At 40.6% G+C, this 22,820-nt stretch overlaps 1 protein-coding gene and 1 long non-coding RNA gene across 3 annotated transcripts in view; one reads left to right on the plus strand and one right to left on the minus strand.

The window, feature by feature from the left end:
- Window positions 1–22,820, minus strand: part of LOC143413169 (uncharacterized) — a 314,090-nt gene that overhangs the window by 288,422 nt on the left and 2,848 nt on the right. The gene's annotated exons all lie outside the window — the stretch shown is intronic.
- On the plus strand, window positions 13,219–18,353 carry LOC106674474 (uncharacterized). Its single transcript, XM_014412890.4, has 7 exons — window positions 13,219–13,513; window positions 13,880–13,993; window positions 14,197–14,284; window positions 14,457–14,623; window positions 14,951–15,061; window positions 15,363–15,449; window positions 16,538–18,353. The coding sequence occupies exons 1-7, from the start codon at window positions 13,298–13,300 to the stop codon at window positions 17,258–17,260; spliced, it is 1,506 nt and encodes a 501-aa protein (XP_014268376.3). The 5' UTR covers window positions 13,219–13,297; the 3' UTR covers window positions 17,261–18,353.

Raw genomic sequence — 22,820 nt, forward strand, 5'->3', positions numbered from 1 at the left:
AAAGGCCCGCCACTGCTGGTAAGGATACAAAGAACCCAGGCTTAGCTCTGGATTATGATTGCTTTCTGTTTTGGGTTAAGTTACGCTAATAGTAAAGAGGACTTTCTCCAGAAATTCTAAGACCTATTTGTTTCGCCACATAAGGTACCATGACAGGAATGCTTGTTTAATGAAAAGTCATAGCTTGCTAAACGAAGGATGTTTTTTGTGGCGTTACTGTAAACTGTAAGTACTCGAATTATAAATGGGTTATTCAGGAATAATTGTGAAGCCAGTTTTTATTATTCACTCACAGATTACTGTGAGCATATCGAACCCAAACAAAGCAGTAGACTTTTCCAGATTCTGCTAAATGACCCTTAGCAGAAAACTCACAGTATTTTGTGCAAAGGAAGAGAGAGCACTGCTATAGTGATTGTTTTTAGACACTGTCTGCAAGTCAGTCATGACAGGTCATAATGAGCTGTGAAGAGGCTACGTGTGGAACAACATGCAGGTTCACAATCAAAATCACTCTTCCTGGGTGGCCTCAGTCACTGCTTTCATCTGACATGGAGACACTGATGGATAAGTCACTGAGCTGTGTGTGTGTGTGTGTGTGTGTGTGTGTGTGTGTGTGTGTGTTTTTGGCCTTCTTGTTAATACAGATATTGGTTTAAAAAAAAGACATCTGTTGAAAAATGTTCCACTTACTTCCTGTCAAACTGATGTTTTCCACTGCACTCCACAAAGTTCACAAAGAAAAGATTTCAAGTATGAACTCTTGCACGCCCTCTGTTGTTGATTTTTTTTTTAACTGTTTTTATTATTACAACTTGTTAGCCTGACACCCAAAAAATCTTTTGTCTGTGCTCAACAAAGCTTCACTTAAGCTCTGAATTGGCTGCACACCTCTGTTTGTTGACTTGGACACTGCACTCACCGCAAATCTCCTCAACACTAATTAAAATGTCAATGGTGCCATGTGAAAAAGTCCATTTTAATCACTCTCACAACTGATAACTCCATTCCTCTTTGTACGCACGCATGTTCTCTCTTTCTTTCTTTCTCTCTCGCTCACTCTCTCTCCATAACAGTGAACTCATTCTTTGTGCAAGTAGAAATAAAGTTTGACCCAAAGATTAAAATCAAACAGTCTGTGAAACTGTTACTGCTCTGCAACCTGGCAGATGACGATATAAACACACACATAATTTGTACTTAAATATAATCCGTGCTTCTGTCATATAAACACTGACAACTGCAGTCAAGACTGACCACAGGCCCCTCTGGAGATGTACTTTAAGACTGTGCGCTTGCAGACTGCAGCCTCGAAGTGTTTTCGCTGGTTATAATGTCCCCAACAGATCACCGTGTTGTAGTTACAGGCCACAGCTGTTCCTGAGGCATGGTATGTGTAATAACAAAAGCCAAGGTCTCATATTACATGAAGGAAAAGGGATTCTCTGTTTACTGTCAGAGCACATATGGTGTATCAGGCATTCGGCAGAATGTTTTTAATAATAGCAAACTCCCTGTCAGACCTTGTATTTCTTCTTTTCAGTGTAATATTTATTGTGATACTCAAAACCAAAAAAAGAAAGAGGTAGAAAACAATTTGGTGTCCTGAGGCTTGGTGATTATCTAGCTCCAACTCAGGTGGCATACATTTTTATTGTGTACTGGGGCCCATCACGACCAGCTAAAGAGGTGAAAGCTGACAAATCCTACAAAGCCCTGGCAAATCCTGGAGGAAGAAAATGTTTTACCTCACCTCCATAAACCAATACACAGATTATAGCAATTTCAATGAAATAATGTCAGTGCAAAAACATCCTCTTAAAATATGACGAGGTTTCTGGCATGAAGCTTCAAGGGCTCATTGTACAAGGGTAAACCATGAATTGTTTTCAAAAGACGAACATATGCACTGTGACAACACCTGTTGTCAGTCTTTGACTGCAGTTGTCAGTGTTTATATGACATAAACACAGATTATATTTAAGGGGAAATTATGTGTGTGTTTATATTGTCATCTGCCAGATTGCAAAGCAGTAACAGTTTTACAGACTGTCATCACCGCTTTAAAGTATCCTACCAGAAAAGGGTAGGAACAGAGACTACAATCATGGCTGCTCAACACTATCTTTGTTAACAGTTGAAGTTCAAGCTCTGGCTGCTGGGCTGGGTTCAGCATGCATAGTTTTAGCATGTTAGCAGTATATAATGCAGTTGTTTCTCCCTGGATGCAGTTTGCACTTTACCATTGTTCCACCGCTCCACCAGGTCCCTCAACCTTTCTTTCCCGGTGTACAGATAGATTAAAAAAACCTTTGTAACACAAATAACGACATAATTGTAATTAGTGTAATTACTGTAACTAAAGTAACACATTACATTAGTACATTACTGAAAAAAGTAATACGCTGTAATTACAGTAGCGTGTTACTTTGTAATAAGTGATAAGTAATGAGGTCTTCACTCAGTAAAACTGAAACATAAACTTCTTGTTCTTTCAAGTTTAGCGACTTGAATTAATGAAGGCAAGACCTAGCATACTAATCAGCTACAACTATCTAAGTCAGGCCATGTGGAGATATCATCTGAATTTCAGGAGCGAGACCACTCCTCCTTCACGCCCCCTCCGGCCTCAGGCTATAAAAAACCTCCTTCTCCAATACCTGCTGTTCTCATTTTCATGCCCCACCCTGCCCCCCCTTTTTCTTTCCTCTCTTCTCCTGTCCTCTCCTCTCTTCCTTTCCTCCCTTTATTTCTCATTAGTACATGGGGTTCTTCCCGGCCCAAGAGCCGTCGCCAGTCCCCTTCAAGGCCTTCCCCAAGCCACAGCACTATTCGCACTTCCTCATCCCTCATCGCCCATCGTTACCAAGGAAGTGGTCCCTGCTAGTGAACTATCAATTAAAAAAAGCCAAGTCTCTAACGATAAATGTTACTAATAAATTGGTCAGTCATGAAAAAATATACTCACCCAAGAGGGAAACTATCCCTATAACCTCCAAGTGTTTTTTGAATCAGGCTGCAAATATTACAGCTGATCATAAGAGCCTATGAGCAACCCTTAAGTGGCCAGTCTAGAACTTGCAGTTTCTAACACTTCATTCTGGCTTCATTTTACAGCCCTTGAGATTGCCACTTAGACTCAGCTTTATTCTTTTTAATCAATAAATTGCACAAGAAAAAGCTTCTTGACTGCATTCGCTCATAATTAAAGTGTGCCTTACAATTAATACTAATGGTTTAAAATCATCAGCTCTACATCGTACAACGGAGTGCTTTCACAACAGCAGCATTTTTATTCACACAGTTATTGGTAATGGATTGGAGCTCAGGAAAATCTATTTCAGCTGACACTCACTGAGCCTGTGTTTGTCTGCCTAATCGATATATTGGTCTGCGAAATTGCAATTGAAGTTATCTTTGCATGCATGTGCGTGCAAACTAGCATGTGTCAGACCGTGTCTTCGTGCATGTGTTTGTCAGTTCATTGCCGATTAAATGGTCACACAAAGTCCTCCATTAGCGAGTCATGAGGTGTGTAATTTAGCATTTAAACTGCAGTCAGTGTTGTTGCCTCTCTGTTTGCCATGGAAAATACTATTTCAAGCCATTTCCTCTTAGTTGTTCTTCACTATCACACTTAAGGGCAAGGACAAGCGCATTGTACACAACAGTGTAGATTTAATCTGGGTTCAAACTTGTATGTGGTGATATAAATGGGTGTATGATTTTAAAAACATTTTTAAAATAACAGGTTTCTAATTAGACACAGCTGATTTAGATAAAGACAGGACTTTAAGCCACATTAAAACATCCAAATGAGGGTCACGGTTAGAGATGGACCGATCCGATATTACGTATCGGTATCGGTCCGATACTGACCTAAATTACTGGATCGGATATCGGAGAAAAATAAAAAATGTAATCCGATCCATTAAATATCACGAAAGCACCTCACAAAACTTGCAACACGCCGTAACTCACCTCAGAACGTTAGCACGGCTGTGGCATGCGGGACCTGTGGTGGTCTGGATAGCATTTGGAGCTTCGCTAGCAACCCGGCATTTCATCTCCGACAAAGTTATCCCGAGAGAAGTAAAGCAAGTGTGTAAGTCCATCTCTGAATGTTTGTAAAGCATTCCTGCGTTAAGCTTAACAAGCGACTGCCTCTTCTTGCTGCTACTTCAATCATGAAACTGCTTAACGATCAGCTGATCGGCTTTTCTGTCGTGAGTCCGTGTCTCTAGTTTGCTTTTGGCCCACTTTGCACCAGAAAGAGGAAACCAGCGACTGAACAACAGAAGCACGTTTAAGCTTGATCAGCTGTTGTTAGAATGTATTTAATATTACTTTCTACACCAGGATCTTTTTCTACATAGCTGACGGCTGGTAACTGTGCAGGGGCGGATCTAGCAAAGTTTAGCCAGGGGGGCCGATAGGGCATTAACAGGGAAAAGGGGGCACAAAGACATACTTTTCTTTCTTATTCTCATTTAAAATGTCTAGCTTTTAATAAATAATTATCTGACACCCAAAGTTTTAATTTGATGCAAAATGAATAGAAGTCCATTACTGTATATAGTAACTATTAAGTCTAATATATATACCCTAGTAAGCTATAGTACTTTTTCCTTTGGGAAGGTACCATCTGTGCAGTCTGCAATTCTGTTGAAGAAAGATGTTGAATCTATTTAATATTTCTTGAAAAATTATTGATTTCTGTGCATTTTTTTCACACTGCATCAAATTAAGGTTGATTACGTCGATTAAGCATCATGAGGTGGAGCGTGAGGGGTGGTTCCCTATTTTTTATTTATTTATTTTTGTTGTTGCTGGGAGTTGGAACCCTATTAGTTAGGTTGCTTAATATTTATGCTAAGTACTCTTTCAAATACCAGAATAGGGAGGATGGTGTAGGTTTAAGTTTATTAGATTGATCAGTATTGCTGAACTATGAAATAATTTTTTTTGCATACAGGTATAACAGAATAGCTTTAGTGTAGTTGTTGTTTTAAACTTGAGTATGAACTTATACAAAATGCGGCAAGATATTTAAAAAACAGTTTTGTTGATTAAAAAACACTATATCGAATTCATATCGGTATCGGCAGATATCCAAATTTATGATATCGGTATCGGACATAAAAAAGTGGTATCGTGCCATCTCTAGTCACGGTACAGTCAAATGCTTCTACGTTTAGTGTTTTGTTAAGTGTTTAAGCTCAGTATTTCACTCTGAACTGAAAGGCAGAAAATAGCAACTGGAACATATTGTTACTTGTTATGTAACTTAGTGGCAGCCTTAATTTAACAATACTCATTAAACAAGAAAAGGAGTAATAGTTATACCTAATCCATTGATGCACTTTAAGACTGAAACGATTGTTTTCCATTTTAAATTAACAGGCCAATTTAATACATGCATATATTATTAAGGTTCTTCGTGGCCAGTCAGTAACAGCATGTACTGTTCTCTTTTTAAAAGCCTCATTAAAGTCCGACTGGGGGTGTAGCTGTTACATCCTTTAAAGGAAATTCAACAACAGAATCACATGGCAGAAACCTGCTGCTCTGCTTTTTATGGGTTGAAACGTTCAGTGATAAAAGTATTCAAATCTTGGATTTAGTAATCGTCCTTACTAAAGTTATAGGAGAATTAATAATAAAAAGGCTCAAGACATGTTAATCAGTGTTAGACAACTAGAGAACGACAAAACTTGCAAAAGCCCATAGCTGCGATGGGACACATGAAAGGAAGCAGGTGCTTTTTATCAAGTTAAAAGAATCTGCAGTCTCACCTGTACATATGTATGCCCAATATTCGCTGTTCTTTAACTTCTAATTCATGTGGTTATCTATCTTTCTCGAGTTACTTGTGCAAGATACAGCAAAAGTTATGCAAAATGCTGAAAAATACTTTTTTTTTCTCTGTATTTATTGTACTTACATCGGTACCCATGAAGCTGTCCAGAGCACTAAGGAATGGTAACTAATGTTAATGAATTCAGCCAGGACCACCAAGTCAGAGTACACCTTGCCACAAGTGTTTCCCCTTGCACTAAGAACACTCTTCGGATGTCTCTTGCTTACATAAAAACTGTGTCTACTGCAAAGCACTGAAGTTCTTATATTGTTTTTCTTTTTTTTTGTATATTGTTTTCTTTACCTTCACCTTTGTGGTCTTGCTACCTAATTTCACTGTGCAAGAAACTGTACAATGACAAAAACAGTTCTAGGTTCTAAGATCTAATTCTCCCTCTGCCATGCATTGTGGGCTCACTCACTTGGGAGGTAGAATCTTTGGTCGGGAATCCTCAAAAGTATGAGCCCGAGGTGGTCCTGCCAACCGTTTGTATGTGTTGTCCAGCATTCACTTTTAGGTCATTCACTGGGCCGATGCCTCCATGTTTGCTTGTGCCATTCTTACCACAGTGACAATCTATCTGCTTCAACACATGTTCTGATGGCCAACACTAACCAGATGTTTGAGAGTATGTGTCTGCATTTCAAGTCTATCCACATAATACTGTAAGTCTGGAAGCTCTCCGCTAGCTGGTCTACTCCACCCTCTTCCAACTCCCTGACAGCAATGGTCCCACATTGTTGTGGATTGTCACTTGCTTACCCCCTTCTGCTGTTGATACTGTCAAACTCACAACAATAGACTGTTTTCCCAAGGCTGTACATTTTGTTGCCTTTCCCAAACTCCCATCTGCTCCCAGACAGCTCAATTCATTGTAGAAAACTTTTTTTTGCCTTGTATATTATTACAATTAATATACAAAGGCTATTCACACTTTTGGTAAATGCATTTTGCTGAGTAGACAAATTTAAATACAATTGTGGCAGAGTATGGTTAGTCATTCATGCCACAGTGGTGCCGAAACCCAGGAGGTGGAATGGCGGAACTATGACTGGGACAGTCAGTGGAGGCGCTGGCCCGAATGGTGGCCACGGCCACGCAGCGGGACCAGGTGGTGGTGTTTCGCCGCCAGGGGGAACAGCTGCAGTGGTCCTGCACGTATCTAGTTGACTGTGAGCCTCGGCTCACGTCCTCGCCTGCTGCGCATCCGCCGCCTGCACAGTCTGCCCCCAGATCCCGCTGGACACAAAGTCGATTGCCGCTGGACACACGGTCGGCCCCCCGATCCAACCCTTCCCTGCCGCTGGTCCATGGGGTCGGGGACACCAATGGTCGTATCCTGATTTCCTCTCCCGTTCGCGGCAAGGGGGAATAGGGCTAGGCCAGAAGGCCGTGGGGGTATGTGGCATGACTGCAGGTGAGGCTGACACACCAGAGTTCCATCAGCTCATCACACTTACCCAGTATTAAACTTGCCGGGACCTGAGGTTGTGGTTGATGTTGTTTTTGTGTGTGGGATGCAGCTGAAAAGCTGCAGCTATGTGTTAGAGGAAAAGGAACCGGAATAAAAAGGTTAAAAGAACAAACTATGTGGTCTAGTCAAGTCCGCCATTCATGCCACAACAATTTATATATTTTTACTATGTTCATTAATTTTAAAAAAATTTTCCACATCTAGTTTTAAATCTTAATTAGGTCTCAGCCAATGAACATTTCATGTACAACTCAGCTTATTAAAAGGAAGACAATTTTGGTTATACTGGAGTTAACCCGTTATTGCTCTTCCGAATAGTCCCACATTTATGTGCCAGTTATATTCATATTATTATCCTGATTATAAGGAGTTTTAAAACATTTAAGTCTTCCTCTCTGATTGTCTGGCAAGTGTCCAGGAAAATCATACAACATAAGCAGAGCAAAAGTACTGATTTACATTTCTTTAGTCACTGGTAAAATCGGTTTCAGAGTAAATAACTGGCATGATAAACCGGGAGATTACATCACCTCTAATTTATGAAATATGCATCATAGTTCATAAATGTAATAGATTTTGACACTCACTCAAACTTTGTGCCAGCTCTGTGTGCATTTAAATGTGAAAAGAGGGTATTTTGGATTGTACCAGACAGTCTATATAAGGAGCCAAGCTGCTGTACTGGAATACCTCAGATCAACATAGCTTCTTTTCCCAGTCAGCAACATTGTAAACATTGTGACAGTGCTCATTATAGCAAACTGGAGTAGAACAATCAGAAAAGCTATGGGATGTTTCAGAACAACAGCAGCTTGAACTCTGAGGTTCTGTAAGGTTCACTGTGCTGTGGATTATTTCCTCTTATACATTAATCTATTTCCATCCATCCATTCACTTCCGCTTATCCTTTTTCAGGGTCGCGGGGGGCGCTGGAGCCTATCCCAGCTGTCATAGGGCGAGAGGCGGGGTACACCCTGGACAGGTCGCCAGTCTGTCGCAGGGCCAACACACAGGGACAGACAACCAGTCGCACTCACATTCACACCTAGTGGCAATTTGGATTAATCAATTAACCTATCCCCACAAGCTGCATGTCTTTGGACGGTGGGAGGAAGCCGGAGTACCCGGAGGGAACCCACGCAAACACGGGGAGAACATGCAAACTCCACACAGAAAGACCCCGGCCTGATGTTGGAATTGAACTCAGGACCTTCTTGCTGTGCGGCAACAGTGCTAACCACCGTGCCACCGTGCTGCCCTTTAATCTATTTCATCAATTTTATTTTGGAACAGTGTAGAGATTTGTGAGACCAAAAGCAGAATGGAGAAAGAGGTGACACAACAGAATTTAAATCATGTGTTTTGTTCTGTCTTTTCAGGGAACTGAAACCTGCAGTTCCTCTTATGGCCACTTGAGACTAAAAAGGAAAATCAATCCCCATAATCGCCCATTTAGCAATTAAATCACCTTGTTAACAATTTATTAGAAACCTACTCATTTGTTGTTAAGGCTTAGTTAGGGGCTGGTAGTTTTCATCAGTGTGTGTACTGACACAGGTAACTGCAGGTGATAGCTATCTGCTGTATGTTTCACCTCTGCTAATTTGAGTCTCTAAGATGGACTCCATAACATAGTCCTCTTGATTATGTTTGTGCCTATCGGAACAACAGAATAATCTGAGAAATTATATTATCTGCTGTGAGATACAAACCATTCAAGTTTATGTAGCATTTTAATAGTTTATTAGTACTAATTAGCAAATAGCTGTGTCTGTAAATGTCAAACATACATGGAGGCATGGGGTTAAGAAAGCTTGCTAGCCTTCCCTGGTAGTTTAACACTCCACTCCCTTGTCTAAATACTTCTTTGGAAGAAAAAAACTGTATGGCAGCGGCCAGAAATGCTCATGCTGAGTTTTCATAGTTTGAGTCCACAAACTACTGGGTGACATCAAAATGGCTAGAAGCATCTTTTACACAGTCTGTGGAGGATACAGACAAGAAAGTCCATTTTTTCATTTAATGTTTGCATTAAACCTTTTACAGCATGCGTCTGAAATATTGCACCGGTCAGTAAAATCCCAATGTATTATATCTTACACAATATGAAGTGTGGTTCCAAACAAATCCAGGTCTGAGCATGCTGAAGTGGTATTACACACTCCCTGTGTAACCTGTGAGATCTGAAAGACAGATGAGATAACCCTTCTCTCTGTGCCAAGAGCTACAATTTTTCCTCATCTTCCCCCGAAACCCTTCTCTTTCTCCTGCACAGGTTATAGCCTTATAATATGAATCATTGTTTACAAATCCACTGAACCTTAACGTTTGAGATCAATCTAAATTCTGACTATGTGAGACGCGACCTCTGTAAAGGTCTCTGTAAATGCAAACAAATCCTATACATTTATCATACCTGATGATGAGTAGTTTTGCTGACAGTTCAAAAACAGTCAGAAAAAAAACAGGTTTGTTAAAAAGCTGTTCTGCCACCGTAATAGCTTTAATTCTCCTTAGCATTGAGTGTCCAGGTCGTCTGGAAGCCCCATTCTTCATTACGACTGAGGAAGAGATTATCTTCATGTGCTCACCCTGTGGACTGAGGCTAGTTATCAAAGACGAGTCCTATCAGGATACAAGTGTTTCCTCACATTTTAAAGGTGATCATTCAGAACAACGTGATGTGCCGGGTCTTACCCTGTAAAATAAGATGGACTAAAAATATGGACTGACACTAAGACATGAAAATGCACCCCAAAGCATGCAGGCCTGAATGCTTGACCCTAATATTGAGGGGATCAAGTGGTGAGTTTTGTTCTCTTTGTGCGTGTCACTTGCTTCCTCAGCTGCTGATGACTCACTTGACCGTATCAGTATTTTTCCACACATCTCCGTAGAACATTGTCTGTGGTTTTTGCACCACAGGGTCTCCAAATCCACGTTTTTATAATAAGGGGTTGACAGACTACATCTGTATCACGCATTATTATAATTTTTAATTAGTTCTTAATTCAACAGTCTGATTACAGCCTGCAGATTTTCTCAGGTACCTGAGGAAGCTGCTGTTTTGTGCATCATAAGCATTAGAGTCAGCATATATGCACTGCTGATTACGGCTTCCTACCTATTTATTGATGTCTTTTCAGTAGATCTGGATGCAGATGTCGCTTAGTCACGGTTCCCATTGAGGCACTGGCCAAGGGAACAGTCTGCGATTAAAGCTCCTGCCATCTGTGCCCTGACAAATGAGCCTCTTTCAAAGTCACTGAGATGATTTCCTCCTGTTATCAGGATGAACTGGGGCCACTCAGTTGTCCAAAGTGATGACTGGAGTCAAATGTTTAATTTTACCTTGCATCAGAAACAATTGTGTTTCACCTTGTTTTATTTCAGGGGTTCAATAATTTGACACTTTTTTTTTGTATAGATACAATTTTTATTTTGAATGTACATTGCTGCAGTATCACACCCATGTATATGTACATATACATATACATACATCACTAGCTAAACATACACATGGTAGACTATTCATTAACTCTTAATGTCTTTTGTGTCTTTTGATAAATGCTGAATGATGCATTCTGTGCTGCGTCTTTAAGTGCAGAATAGCTTCAGACTTATAACCAGTGTATCCAGGACCTCAGTGTGCAAAATGATGGTCTGATATTGCACTATACTGTAGCACCACCTTGTGGTTGAAATAAGTGTGTTTCAAGAAACTCAAAATTTAATTCCTAATGCTGGGCTTACACTGTGCGATTTTTTCTCGTTGACTCGCAGGGGTTAGAATTTCATAGGTCACGATGCAGGTCTCACACTATACGGCCCGATGCTCTGATGCGACCTGAGTGCTCACACTGTGCGTCCATAAAATGAAGGTTATAACAGAAATTCTGTCGCTCGCTCTCTCTCTCTGTCTTTCACTCACACAGACACACCACCACCATCAACTTTGCTAAATTGCTAATGAAAAACATTGATCAGGCAGCTGTGATTGAGCAGCAGTGTAGATCCAACTATTTTCAAGGTTGTTGTGTCGTGATAATTTTGTGAGGCCACATTGAAAAGGCTCGGATGAGCTTTCCAAAGTTCTACAAGTTGTGCCTCCATCGCTTGTGTCCAGATCACACGCTGCACTGCCGTGCTGCGCTGTCTTTTTCGCTGACATTTGTGTTTGCGCGTGCGCAGTGTGACAAACTGCGGTGACACCCTCACGACGGTCGCGAGGATTTCAAACAGGTTTGAAATCCTCCCGACCAAGCGATTGATGATCGGGAGCTCGTCGTGAGGTGTTAATCGCGTCTCGTTACCCCACGTATACTACACGATGCACGACGCACGATGAAGGCCAAAATCGGGCCGATCGCCAAAACGGTCGCACGACTCAAAAATCGGCTCAAAATGGGCCAAAAAGCGCACAGCATTAGTATGAACTTAAACACTGCAGGTTGTTATGATTGCATATTCACCTATGGAATACCTCTGCATTTTCTCTCTGAAACATTTGCAAACTTACGTGAAAGTAAGTCCAGAATTCTTGAAGGACGTTCCAAAGATCTTCTTTAAATGGTGGCTGCTTTTTGTCCTGCTTTGTGTCAAGATGATCCCACATGACATCAATAACCCTGAGAGCTAATTGTTTTACTAATAACTCTATGGATATCACCTTGTTCTTCCAAAAATACTACTTTATGCTTGTCAAAGGTCACATCATTCACTGCAGCTAAAGGAAAAAAAGTAACAACTCATTCGCTTGAGTGGGATTCGGGGTCAAATTTAGGAACAGGGGGAATACACCTAAAGTCTGCTTTCTGCTTCAGTTTATCCTCACAGCATCAAGTAAAGACCAAAGAATGTTAACATAACACTTTAAATACCTCACTTGCACACACTGAAGAGGGAGGCGTTCACTCATGTAATATTTCAATTATTTATTCTGAAAAATGGTTCAAAAAGCATGTTAAGGAAGTGAATGTGACCAGTTAAGAAAGAGTGGGGAGAGGATGAGGTCACACAGTTTAAGAATAAATATAGAGCTGTAAAAATGGCAAAGTGCATGACCAAAGAAAGCCGACACATTCATTCATTCAGAATGGGTTTGTGTGGCACTCTGTGGGGCAATGCTAAGTGTAACAACACAAATTTAACAAAAAAAACACTTAGCTTATTATAATTTCCTAAGATTAAACTAACAACTAAAATTTGAAAAACATAACTGAAAACATATTGAAACAATGATGTGTACTTAAAAGGCTAAGTATATGGCATTGTCTTTTATTTTTGTATTTGCTAAATATTGATGCATAGGTTTAGTGAGTATTCTGGGATGTCTATGACTATGTATCAATTCTATTTGCAACATGCTGTCCTTGTATGTTATAAAGTTCTTGCTATACATATACTGCTTGTGTTTCCAAATGCAGTGGAAAAAGAAGATAGTATACAAACCAGTGGAAAGTTTCAATTAGCCCCACTGTTCTTCTGTGATTTAATCAGACAGTGGTGACATGATATCGCTTCAGTTAGCTGATATGAAGTTGTACAGTGATCAGTAGCTGCTCTGATTACTCTCCAACATTCTTTGTCTTTTTAGATCATTGACTGCTGTGGTCCTGTATCTTGTCCATGCTGTCTCTCTTTAACGAACATTAAGCCTTGTCCTTAATTAATCTCAGTGGCTAGAGTGGATCAAACCCACTGGCTGCACCCATTGATCCCAAAGAAGAAAGACTCTTGAAAAGATGATTATATCTCAGCTAACATGCTCCATTGTGCAGTCTGGTGAGTATTTGACTTGTTGCCTGATAGATGAGCATGACTTAAATAAGGAGTTGGGGTCAGTGGTTATATTTACTTTTTACAGGAGGAGGAGCTGTGTGTGCAACAGTAGCAGGATATAAAATGTGACCTCTCCTCTGCACATCTCTTCTAGAAGCCTGAGTGTGACAGTGTGTACCACCATGAAGACCTGCGTGCTGTTATCACTGCTGCTGGCGTTGGGTTGTGTGACCATCAATGGTGCACCAGTGGAGCGTGGTGGCATGGAGCCAGGTTCATGTGAAGACGCATCAACAAAAGCAGCTGCTGAACTGGCTCTTACCAAAATCAACCAGGACAGGAAGGAGGGCTACATCTTCAGCCTGCACCGCCTGTCCAACGCACACATAAAGAGACATGTAAGCCATGCTGCTGCTTGCAGTATCAAACCAGTTCAGTTCATTGCATTTCTGTTTGTTTACTGGAGCACTTTTAGTTTTCAGTACAATCCAGCCATTTAAAGGGTTGTGACTGAAAAGCGTTTGGCTGAAATCTGGAGACAGAGCAGCAACCGTTACAGCACAATTGCACAGAAAGATGGGCAGAAAGGAACTATTAGACCTGCAACACTAAAAAACTAGTGTTTGTATTTTGCAAGGGGTCAAGCTTACAAATCAGGAGATTTCACAGGAAGTAAAACCAGAAACTGTTGTTAAATTCTGTTAAGGTTTTAATGACTGTAAATGTTTGTGTTTTTGACAAAACGGTATGTGTGCGTGTTACAGGGAGATAATGGTGTGGTCTCCTACCTGACTCTGGATGTCGTGGAGACCAAATGCAGCGTTCTCAGCAAGAAGGACTGGAAGAGCTGTGAGACTCGTCCCACTGCAAACATGCCGGTTAGAAAAGACACACACCCTGCAAGTGCATGTACTCACACTGTTCTGCTCAAGGCTTTCTTGAGTAGTTGTTATAATAAAATTGTTTTTATTATATTTTTATTTTCTTAATCGATAAGGTTTTTGTTCCATAAGCATTAGTTCAGAAGTTGGAAGGGGAAAAAGTCATGTGGTGTATTGATATATTGTATTTGTGTTTGCAGGTATATGGACAGTGCAAAGCTGCTATCTTCATCAACAAGGTGCACAGAGTGGAGCGTCTCTACAAATACAGCTGTGTTATCAGACCAGGTATGAAAATTACCGCATCTCTTTGTTTCACCTATTTCCAATTTTCCTTGCAAAACATTAAGAAATGACGTGTAGGGCAACACTTGGCACTACATGTCAAAATCTGGGACAGCGCTTTTTTTGCACACCACAAAATGTTTGAAAATTTGAAGACAATTTTTGTTCTGCTCAGTTCCTGCAGCTAGAGTACATGAGATGTATCCTGACTGCCCAACTTTAATTCACCACGACAATAACAACGTTCAGAAGACTGTGTCCCACTCTCTGGAAAAGTTCAACAAGGAAAGCGGACTCGCCAATCGTTTTGCTCTCCTCAAAATCTGCCGTGCTGCAGCAGGGGTAAGCTTACCATACCTCCAAAAGGAACATCAGCACATGTGACATAATGTATCCTGTCATCTTAACTTCCATAACACACAGTGTCAAGGCTGAGAATATTGTGACTGAATTTCTGACACCAGAGATTAGTTGAAATCACACAAAAATATCCTTCTTAGAGGTTAATCTAAAATCTTTATCAATAAATGACTAAATACTGGCTTTCCATCAAACCTCATGGGCCTACTTTTCATGTTCAACAGTTTTTATTCCCACCACTCTAGATTACTTAATAATTCCTCTGCAAATGATTTTCTCAATTAAACATTTGTTTATTTGTGTGTTCAGATGGCCATGAGTATGTATTACAATGTGGAATTCAGCATCCAGGAGACCATCTGCCCCAACAGCGCAGAAGCAACAGCTGAGAAGTGCCCCCTCATGAACTGCGAGTTCGCCGTGAGTCAAGATAAACACTTCACAACTTTTTTATTTTATCTGAACTGAATTTTTTAAATGAGAAATTTTGATCAAACTGCTTGATGAAATTACTCCACTGTGGCTTCTCCAATCAGGGGGCTATCAGTTTTTATCACTACAAGCAAAGTCCTCTGTTTACAGTCAAGCCTCGAGCAAGGATGTGTTCTAGCTTTATATTACTGGCTAGTTTACGTCAGCAGGAGATTATTCCTAGATTCAGTTTTTCTAATTCTTAAACCTTAGTAAAATGGGCTCTTTGTTCCTCTTTTTCTCTCCTCAGCACAAGGGCTTCTGTAAGGCATCCCTCTACCACTCCCCCACTAATGATGAAATCATTGACGTAGAGTGTGAGATCTATGAGCCTGAGGTAAGTCTTATCAGGATACGATCTCTGTTTTTTTTTTTAACATCTTTCAATAGCACAGAAAACATACAGGATTGAGTCTAAATTTTAAATTTATTAGAATAAAACCTTTGAAACTTTTGTCTCCCTCTTGAACAAATATTTGATCTTGAACAAATGAACACAAACTGTTGACTCTAATTAGGAAAAACTACAAAACAGGGAATTTGTGTTTGTCCTAGCTTTGCTTCCTTTATTGGACAGCAAGTCTTCCTCTGTATGTCAAGTTTTATTTTGATTTTTTATCTGTGATGTCAAACACTTTTTTTTCGTTCCTAATGTTCATCATACTTCTACATACAACCTGTAAACTGTGATACCACAGGAACCAGACGAATTTCTCCGTTGCTTAGTTAGTGGCAGGTTTTACTTTGAAACAATGGTGCTTGGTAGGATGGTGAAAAGCAGGATCCAGCTAGTCAACCTTACACAGTGTCATCTTTACAGTCGTAACATTTAAAGTAAAAGTTGATATCTTGTTTGTGCTCTAGACTGTTTCAAGCTCTAACATTACAAAATCAGATGATACAGCTAAATTCTCACCAGGGCAAACAAAATATCATTGAATGATTCGATTTAATTTCCTTTCATTTTTTTTTATATAACACCAATTCAAAACAACAGTGACCTCGAAGTGCTTTATGTTGTAAAGACCCTATGATAATAAAAAAAAGCAACTCCAACAATCACCAACAATTACAATATAGGAGTTTTTCCAAATTAATACTGTAAAGAAAAATGAAAATAGTGGTAAAAGTTCACTTGACTTTTAATGAGAAATGCAGTGATTAGCTTTCATCCGGTAGTCGCTATAGATTGTGATCAAATCATAGAATCCTTATGGGGCCATTAGCAGAAGTTCAGATTGTAATTCTTCCATCTTGACTTAATTTTTTTTAAATACCTTTTTCTTAAACAAGACAGCTTCACTTTCTGGTCACCATTAAATTTGCTCCCTTCTGAAGGAGGTCAGATTTTGTAAGGACTTATTCACAGGGCCACTGGATTTTGCTTTACTGTAATGTACCGTATACTCTTTATCTCTTCTCCAGGCTGCTGAGAGAGAGAAGACACTCCACCTGCTGGGCGGAGAGACTGACCACAGCCACAATGACACACACTCACACAGCCACGAACAAGACCAAACACACGACCACGTACACGATCACACCAAGAGCCACTCTCATCATGACCAAACCCACAAGCATGCTGACAACCACGATCACCACCACACACATGACCATGCCACAGGCAGCACACACAGGCACGCTCATGACCACTCCCATGACCACAGTCACAGCCACGATCACGTGCACACTCATCACGACAAAGCACACAACCACAGCAGTGACTTTCCCAACCAACACCACGACTACAAGCACGCTGAAGGTGTGCACACCCATGAACATGACCACGAGCTGGCTCTGGACCACGATCACAAGCATGGTCACCTGCATGAACACGAGCACCACCACCATCACCACGAGCACGAACATGAGAACGCACCCCACGACCACCCAGAAGGCATGGTGACAATGCTGCCAGCTCTGGGCCAGCCTGTGACCCTGCCTTCCTTCCCTGATGTCCCTGCTGGTGGCCCTGAGCTCGGAGTCACTCTCCCACTTAAGCCCAACCCCCAGATTCCTGGAGAAATGGACCCTGCTATCGAGCCCTTCCCAACCTCAGTCTCAGACCAGTGTCCTGTCCCAAAGGCAGGACGTGACCTGGTGGAGAAACTCTTTGCTGAGGACGCTTTTTTTATGCTTGCTGTATAATATGGCCTATGGAACTGTTTTAGATGTACACAATGACTCAAGTGTAACAAAGAATGGAAAACTATATGATATATGATACATTTGCAATAAAAACATTCACAATCATTGTAACACATCACTTCTCACATGTCTAGCTTCTTATCCTAAGCATCAAAAATGAATGCCTAACCCAAAACCCTTGGCCTAAACCTAATTGTAACGGGAATGACGTACCTGACCACATAGTTCACTCGTTTAACACAGTTTATTCCCGTTTGCTGCTCTCTGAACACTCAGCTGCAGCATTTCAGCTCACACACAACAACAACAACCAAAACTCCTCAGGTCCAGGCCTGTTTAATAGTGGAGATATGATGAGCTGATCGAGCTCAGCTTTGTCTGCCGGTGCGACCTGCCATTCGAGTACAAAAAAGAAAAAGTCTCCGCAACTCTGAAAGTCTGAAACTGTGGTCAACAACAGACACACATGCCCATATTGTGGTCCAAACCAGTCAGACATAGTCTGGGGCAGACCTCTCTGATTGGCAGAAAACGCCAGAATCTAAGGTTAAAGCTATCAAAACTATTTCAACACCCACCAAATAGCTAAAACAGCAAACCAGAGCAGGTAAACGGATTCCGCACAAAGACATAAACACAGAGTGTGGAACCGACGCATCAGAATGAGTGAGATGTCTGCTTTCTCACCCGACGGCACATACGCAGACACGCTGTCGAGGCTGAAAGCCGACAGCTCACTCATTCTGATGCGTCAGGTCCGCTCTTTGTGTTCACATCTTTTTTTGCCCTAGATTCTGATGCTGCAGGTTTTGTCTCTCTCCAACCAAATTAGACTGAACCAGCAGCAAAAGAAGATCAAAACTAGGCTTCACATTTGACAAACATCGTGATTAATTCCCTCTTACTTTTGCTGTTTTGCTTCCACCGCTATAAAAAAAAAAATCACACTTCCTGATCAGGTCTCTCTCTCTCTCTCTCTCTCTCTCTCTCTCTCTCGTTGTACTTCAAGAACAGTTTCCCATTTCAAATCTCTGTTTTCACACTTATCTTTCTTGTAGAACTGTGCTCCAAATAAAGAACTTTGTGTTGACAAGATTGTTGAAAAATGCGCTTAATTTTTGTGCTGGTGCACTTAAGAAAAAAAGTTTGGTGCACCAGTGCAACTGTGGCAATAAGTTAGTCTAGAGCCCTGAAATCACATTTTGAGCCTCAAAAAATTTCAAACTCGTGGGGACGGGCATTTTGTACCCATTAGTGCCTGTTGGTCTCCACAAGTATAGTGGCATCCCAATTTTCTTTCCTCACAAAGATGTCAAAGGCTACGTTCATACTGCAGGCAAAAGCGCATCAAATCCAATTTTTTTGACCCTATGCGACCCATATCCGATCATGGTATGACAGTGTGAACGGCACAAATCCGATATTTTCAAATCCGATCTGGGTCACTTTCGTATGTGGTACTGAATCCGATACATATCCGATGTTTTAGAAAGCGACTGCTGTTTGAACAGTCATGTCGCATTAAAGCCGTCTTTTACGTCACTGACACAAACAGACGCCAATTATCAGCGCCCGAGAAGACACCGCGAACGCTTCCTGGCCATCCAGTGTAGATGTCAGTGAAACTTTTGGGAAGACAACATTGGAGAAACGTGAAAATTTTATTTGTACTTTATAATCTGCAGATTCTGACAGAAATCTGCAACTATCCTTTGAAGCACCGCTCCTCTAAAACAGCAATAAGGATAATTATTAGGTTATCTACATTATTATGTAAATAACAAAATAACTTAAAGCAAAAATTGGGAAACGTAAAGTCCGAAGTCTTTATTTTAAGGGTTATCAGTCAAATAATACTGTTTGCTCTGGGTCTAAACAGAGCGCGCTGTGTGTGAAGTCTTCTTTTGTGCATGCGGGCCGCTTTCTTTTTTTTTTTTTTTTTATTCATATTTTGGATGGACAGAAACATTAACAAATATACAACTGGAATAATCATACTGTCAGTTCTCTGTCCGTTTCTTAACAACAACCAACAAATAAGGACTAACAATAACTAAGACAATCAGACAAACAAACAAACAAAAAAAAAAACACCAGGAGAAACAAAATGATATACCGCCTCCTGGGAAACATCTGCAAAAACAAAAGCAATGGGGGCAAAACACCTGGGTGTCTAAAAACAAAACATAACCTTGACCACTGATGACATTAGACAATTTCTTCCCTCTACTGACTTTCAAAGTAAAAAATAGACAACAACAAAAATACCAACGACACATGAAACCCCCCCCCCCCCCCCCCCCCCCCCCAAAAGAACATTTATCACAATATCTAGGAGACATTGTCAATGTACAACAAAAAAGGACCCCAGACCTGCTCAAAAATATCTTCTCTCCCCTTAATTCTGTACATAACCCGTTCATATGATGCCATCTTAGACATTTGTTCAGTCCATTCCCTGAGAGAACAGGGGCTGCCTCAGTATTATCCTGCATCCTGTTATGAAAGCCAGACGCATCCAGCATGCGGGCCGCTTTGAGCGTTCACACTAGAGAGCGTTTGCTGTCGCATTTTATTTGTAGTGTGAACGAGCAGACAAAAAAATCTGATTTGATCAAAAAATCGGAATTGAGCATTAAGACCTGCAGTGTGAACGTAGCCTAAACACACACGCACGCACAAGTTAAAGACACTGGACCAGAGTACTGTTAGTCTTTCAATCAACAGGAGCATGAACCGAACCAGTGATAGCATTACTTTTGAGCATTACAATGTTTGTTTGGATTTTTTACATATTATAAGATTCATGCAAATTAAGATATAAACACACCATATTGTCAGGATCCTGGGTCTCCTGACCCAGCGTTTTTAGTTCTTTGTGATTTTTGTATGTTGTACTCGTGAGATTTATTCTATGGTTTCTAGTTTTGATCCCTTGCCCTTCATGTTTCTCTGTGCCCCCTCTGTTCTGTGTAAGTCTGTTTCTTGGTCTGTGTCTTTTCATGTTTTGAGTTTCTTGTGTTTTCTGTCACTCTGTATTGTGAATTATATCTCATGGTCTTTTGTTACTCCCACGAATCTAGTTTCTTGTGTTCCGTGCTTAGTAGTATACCTCCGTGTATTTTGGTTCTTAGAGTCCTCTGCTTTATGGGTTATGTCTCTGTGTTTCTTAGTTGCTGTCTCCACCGTGTCAAGTTCGCATCTCTGTGTTATACTTCCTGATTTATTTTGAAGGTCTGTGTCTCATGTGAGTGTATCCTACTTTGCTTCCTTTCTCATCAGTTCTGATTTCTCCCAGCTGTGCCCTCCTTCTGTGTCTCATTCCCCTCATTACTTCCCAGTGCATTTAAACCCTGTGTTTCTCTGAGTCAGTGTCGCGTTGTCCTTCATGCTGTGCGGATCGCCCTGTGTTTCCTGTAAGTTTAGGTTGTCATTTTTTAGTTTAGTTTAGTTTAGTTTAGTTTAGTTTAGTTTAGTTTAGTTTAGTTTAGTTTAGTTTGCATGCTCGTTTTCCTGTGACTAGCAAATAAAGCTGTGGTTTTGAGTTCATCCCTCGAGTCTGAGAGTCCTGCATTTTTAGTCCTCATCTCCTACCTGCCACACAGCACATCCTGACACATATGAATAGGAATAAAAATAAGGAAGGCTTTATTTGGAATATTATATGTACTATTCTATGTACCATTTTTCTTCCACTTATCCAATATTTAGGAAATTATAGTTATAGCTACTGTATAAGATCAAACTAAGCATCAGAATCTTGTTTGAGACAGGGGCAATGTTCCCCTTCAGCTCCACTGCACCTTGAGACCTTCTGGATTTCATTGATGAGAAAAAGAAAATCTTGACTTGCGAGTATCTGTGTGAAATCAATAAATGGATCAAGTGCTGCAGGATCTTTAGTTACATTGATAATATTTATTTATGGTGAAACAGTGGTGGAATATCGCTGTTGCTTTCGTATAAATGAAGCGGACATACCTGCGTGGCCGCGATCTAATCCTGTTTACATAAAGTAAACCTGCTCCCGAGCAAGTTTACGCTTACGGCTCTGTTGCTATGGCAGCAAGTCCCGGATGAGCTTCGGGGAACCGAACGATCCAAGATCACGCGAAATCGTCAACAATCAAATCCAGCTAACCTACTTAGCGAGGTACGAAGAACGGGCCCCAGGTCTTTCACCAGATGAAAACATTATAAAATCAAGAAGAGCTAGAACTGCTGAGCAGCTAGAATCCATTCTATCTGTAGAATGGGGTAACATTCCTCTCCCTAAAGTTTAGCAGCTGATCTCCTCAGTTCCTTCAGTTTTTTTGAGACATGTGGCTGTCATCAATTTCAAAATAAGCCCATATTTTGTCATAAAATTTCATTTTCCTGTGTAAACATTGAATATATTTTCTATTTTCTATTGTGGATAAAATATGTGAAATTGTGAGATTCAAAAATCAATGTATTTTGTTTTTATTTACGTTTAACACAATGTCCCAACTATTTCAGAATTCGGGTTGCATGTCATAAGTTTCTTATTTCCTTCTTTGTAATTGTACATCCAGATGAGAAGGATTTACTATGTGGAACACAACACCCGGGAGACCACCTGCCCCCACAGTGCAGAAACAGTGACAGCTGAGAAGTGCTGCAACAGGAAAATGCATGCATGATGAATTCTGTGATTTGAATTCATTAAAAATCCACATGTTGAACTCTGACTTTGACTAATTTTTCACAAGCCTTTGATAAATGCTTATGATGTTTTGGCTTTCCTTAATAAGGAGAGTGTGTGGAATGTTGCAAAGAGAGGCAGGATTATCCAAACTGAAAGGGACGAGTTGCCAGAAGGCAGAATATCAGGCATACAAGTTACAAGTGCAACGGCATTCCATGTTACAATGACAATCATAATAAAAATCCACAAAGGTCAGCAACAGAAGGTAAGACAGGTGCTGAGAAACCAACTGAATGGTAGGAATAATATCTAAGCCATCAATACATTGACTCGTCGTCAGATATCCAGGCAGAATAATAAGCTGGCCACAGAAGAACATAGATACCACTGATCTCAAGACACAAATACCCCTCACAATCCACAGAGGACTATATCTGATGTCCAGAACCCTGAGGCTCTGTGAGTAATGGAAAGATTAGTTAGTGTCAGGGCCAGAATCCAGGATGAAACAAGGAAGGAGCACGAGAAAACTGAGAAGTATCAGGGCCTGAAAGAACAGCTGGGGCAGATGTGAAAGTTCAAGTCCAAAATGGTGATAAAGAAGCATTAGGAACTGAAACCCCCAAACTAGAAGTGTGACTCCAGCAGTTTCCAGGCACATCAGAAGTCTGCTTTGATAAAACTGGAAACATCCTCACAGGGTAATCAGTGGAATTGTAGTTTTTAGCACTTCATTTATCTAGCCACCTTTTGTAGTCTTAATGCATGTGTAAGAAAGCTGGATTTTCTGGTAACCATAAAACAAATTTCATTCCATCTAAATATGGCAGCACCGGCTCACAGTTTGTATGCACATATTTACATGGCCACTGAGGTTGCTTAACTATGTTA

Source organism: Maylandia zebra, linkage group LG17, assembly GCF_041146795.1.
Source record: "Maylandia zebra isolate NMK-2024a linkage group LG17, Mzebra_GT3a, whole genome shotgun sequence".
Classification (NCBI taxonomy): Eukaryota; Metazoa; Chordata; class Actinopteri; order Cichliformes; family Cichlidae; genus Maylandia; species Maylandia zebra.

Bases quoted from the DNA above. Each gene is read 5' to 3' on its own strand.
- LOC106674474 (XM_014412890.4), top strand. From the start codon at position 13,298: ATGAAGACCTGCGTGCTGTTATCACTGCTGCTGGCGTTGGGTTGTGTG. The intron at 13,514-13,879 runs GTAAGCCATGCT...TGCGTGTTACAG, and splicing joins ACGCACACATAAAGAGACAT to GGAGATAATGGTGTGGTCTC. The intron at 13,994-14,196 runs GTTAGAAAAGAC...TTGTGTTTGCAG, and splicing joins GTCCCACTGCAAACATGCCG to GTATATGGACAGTGCAAAGC.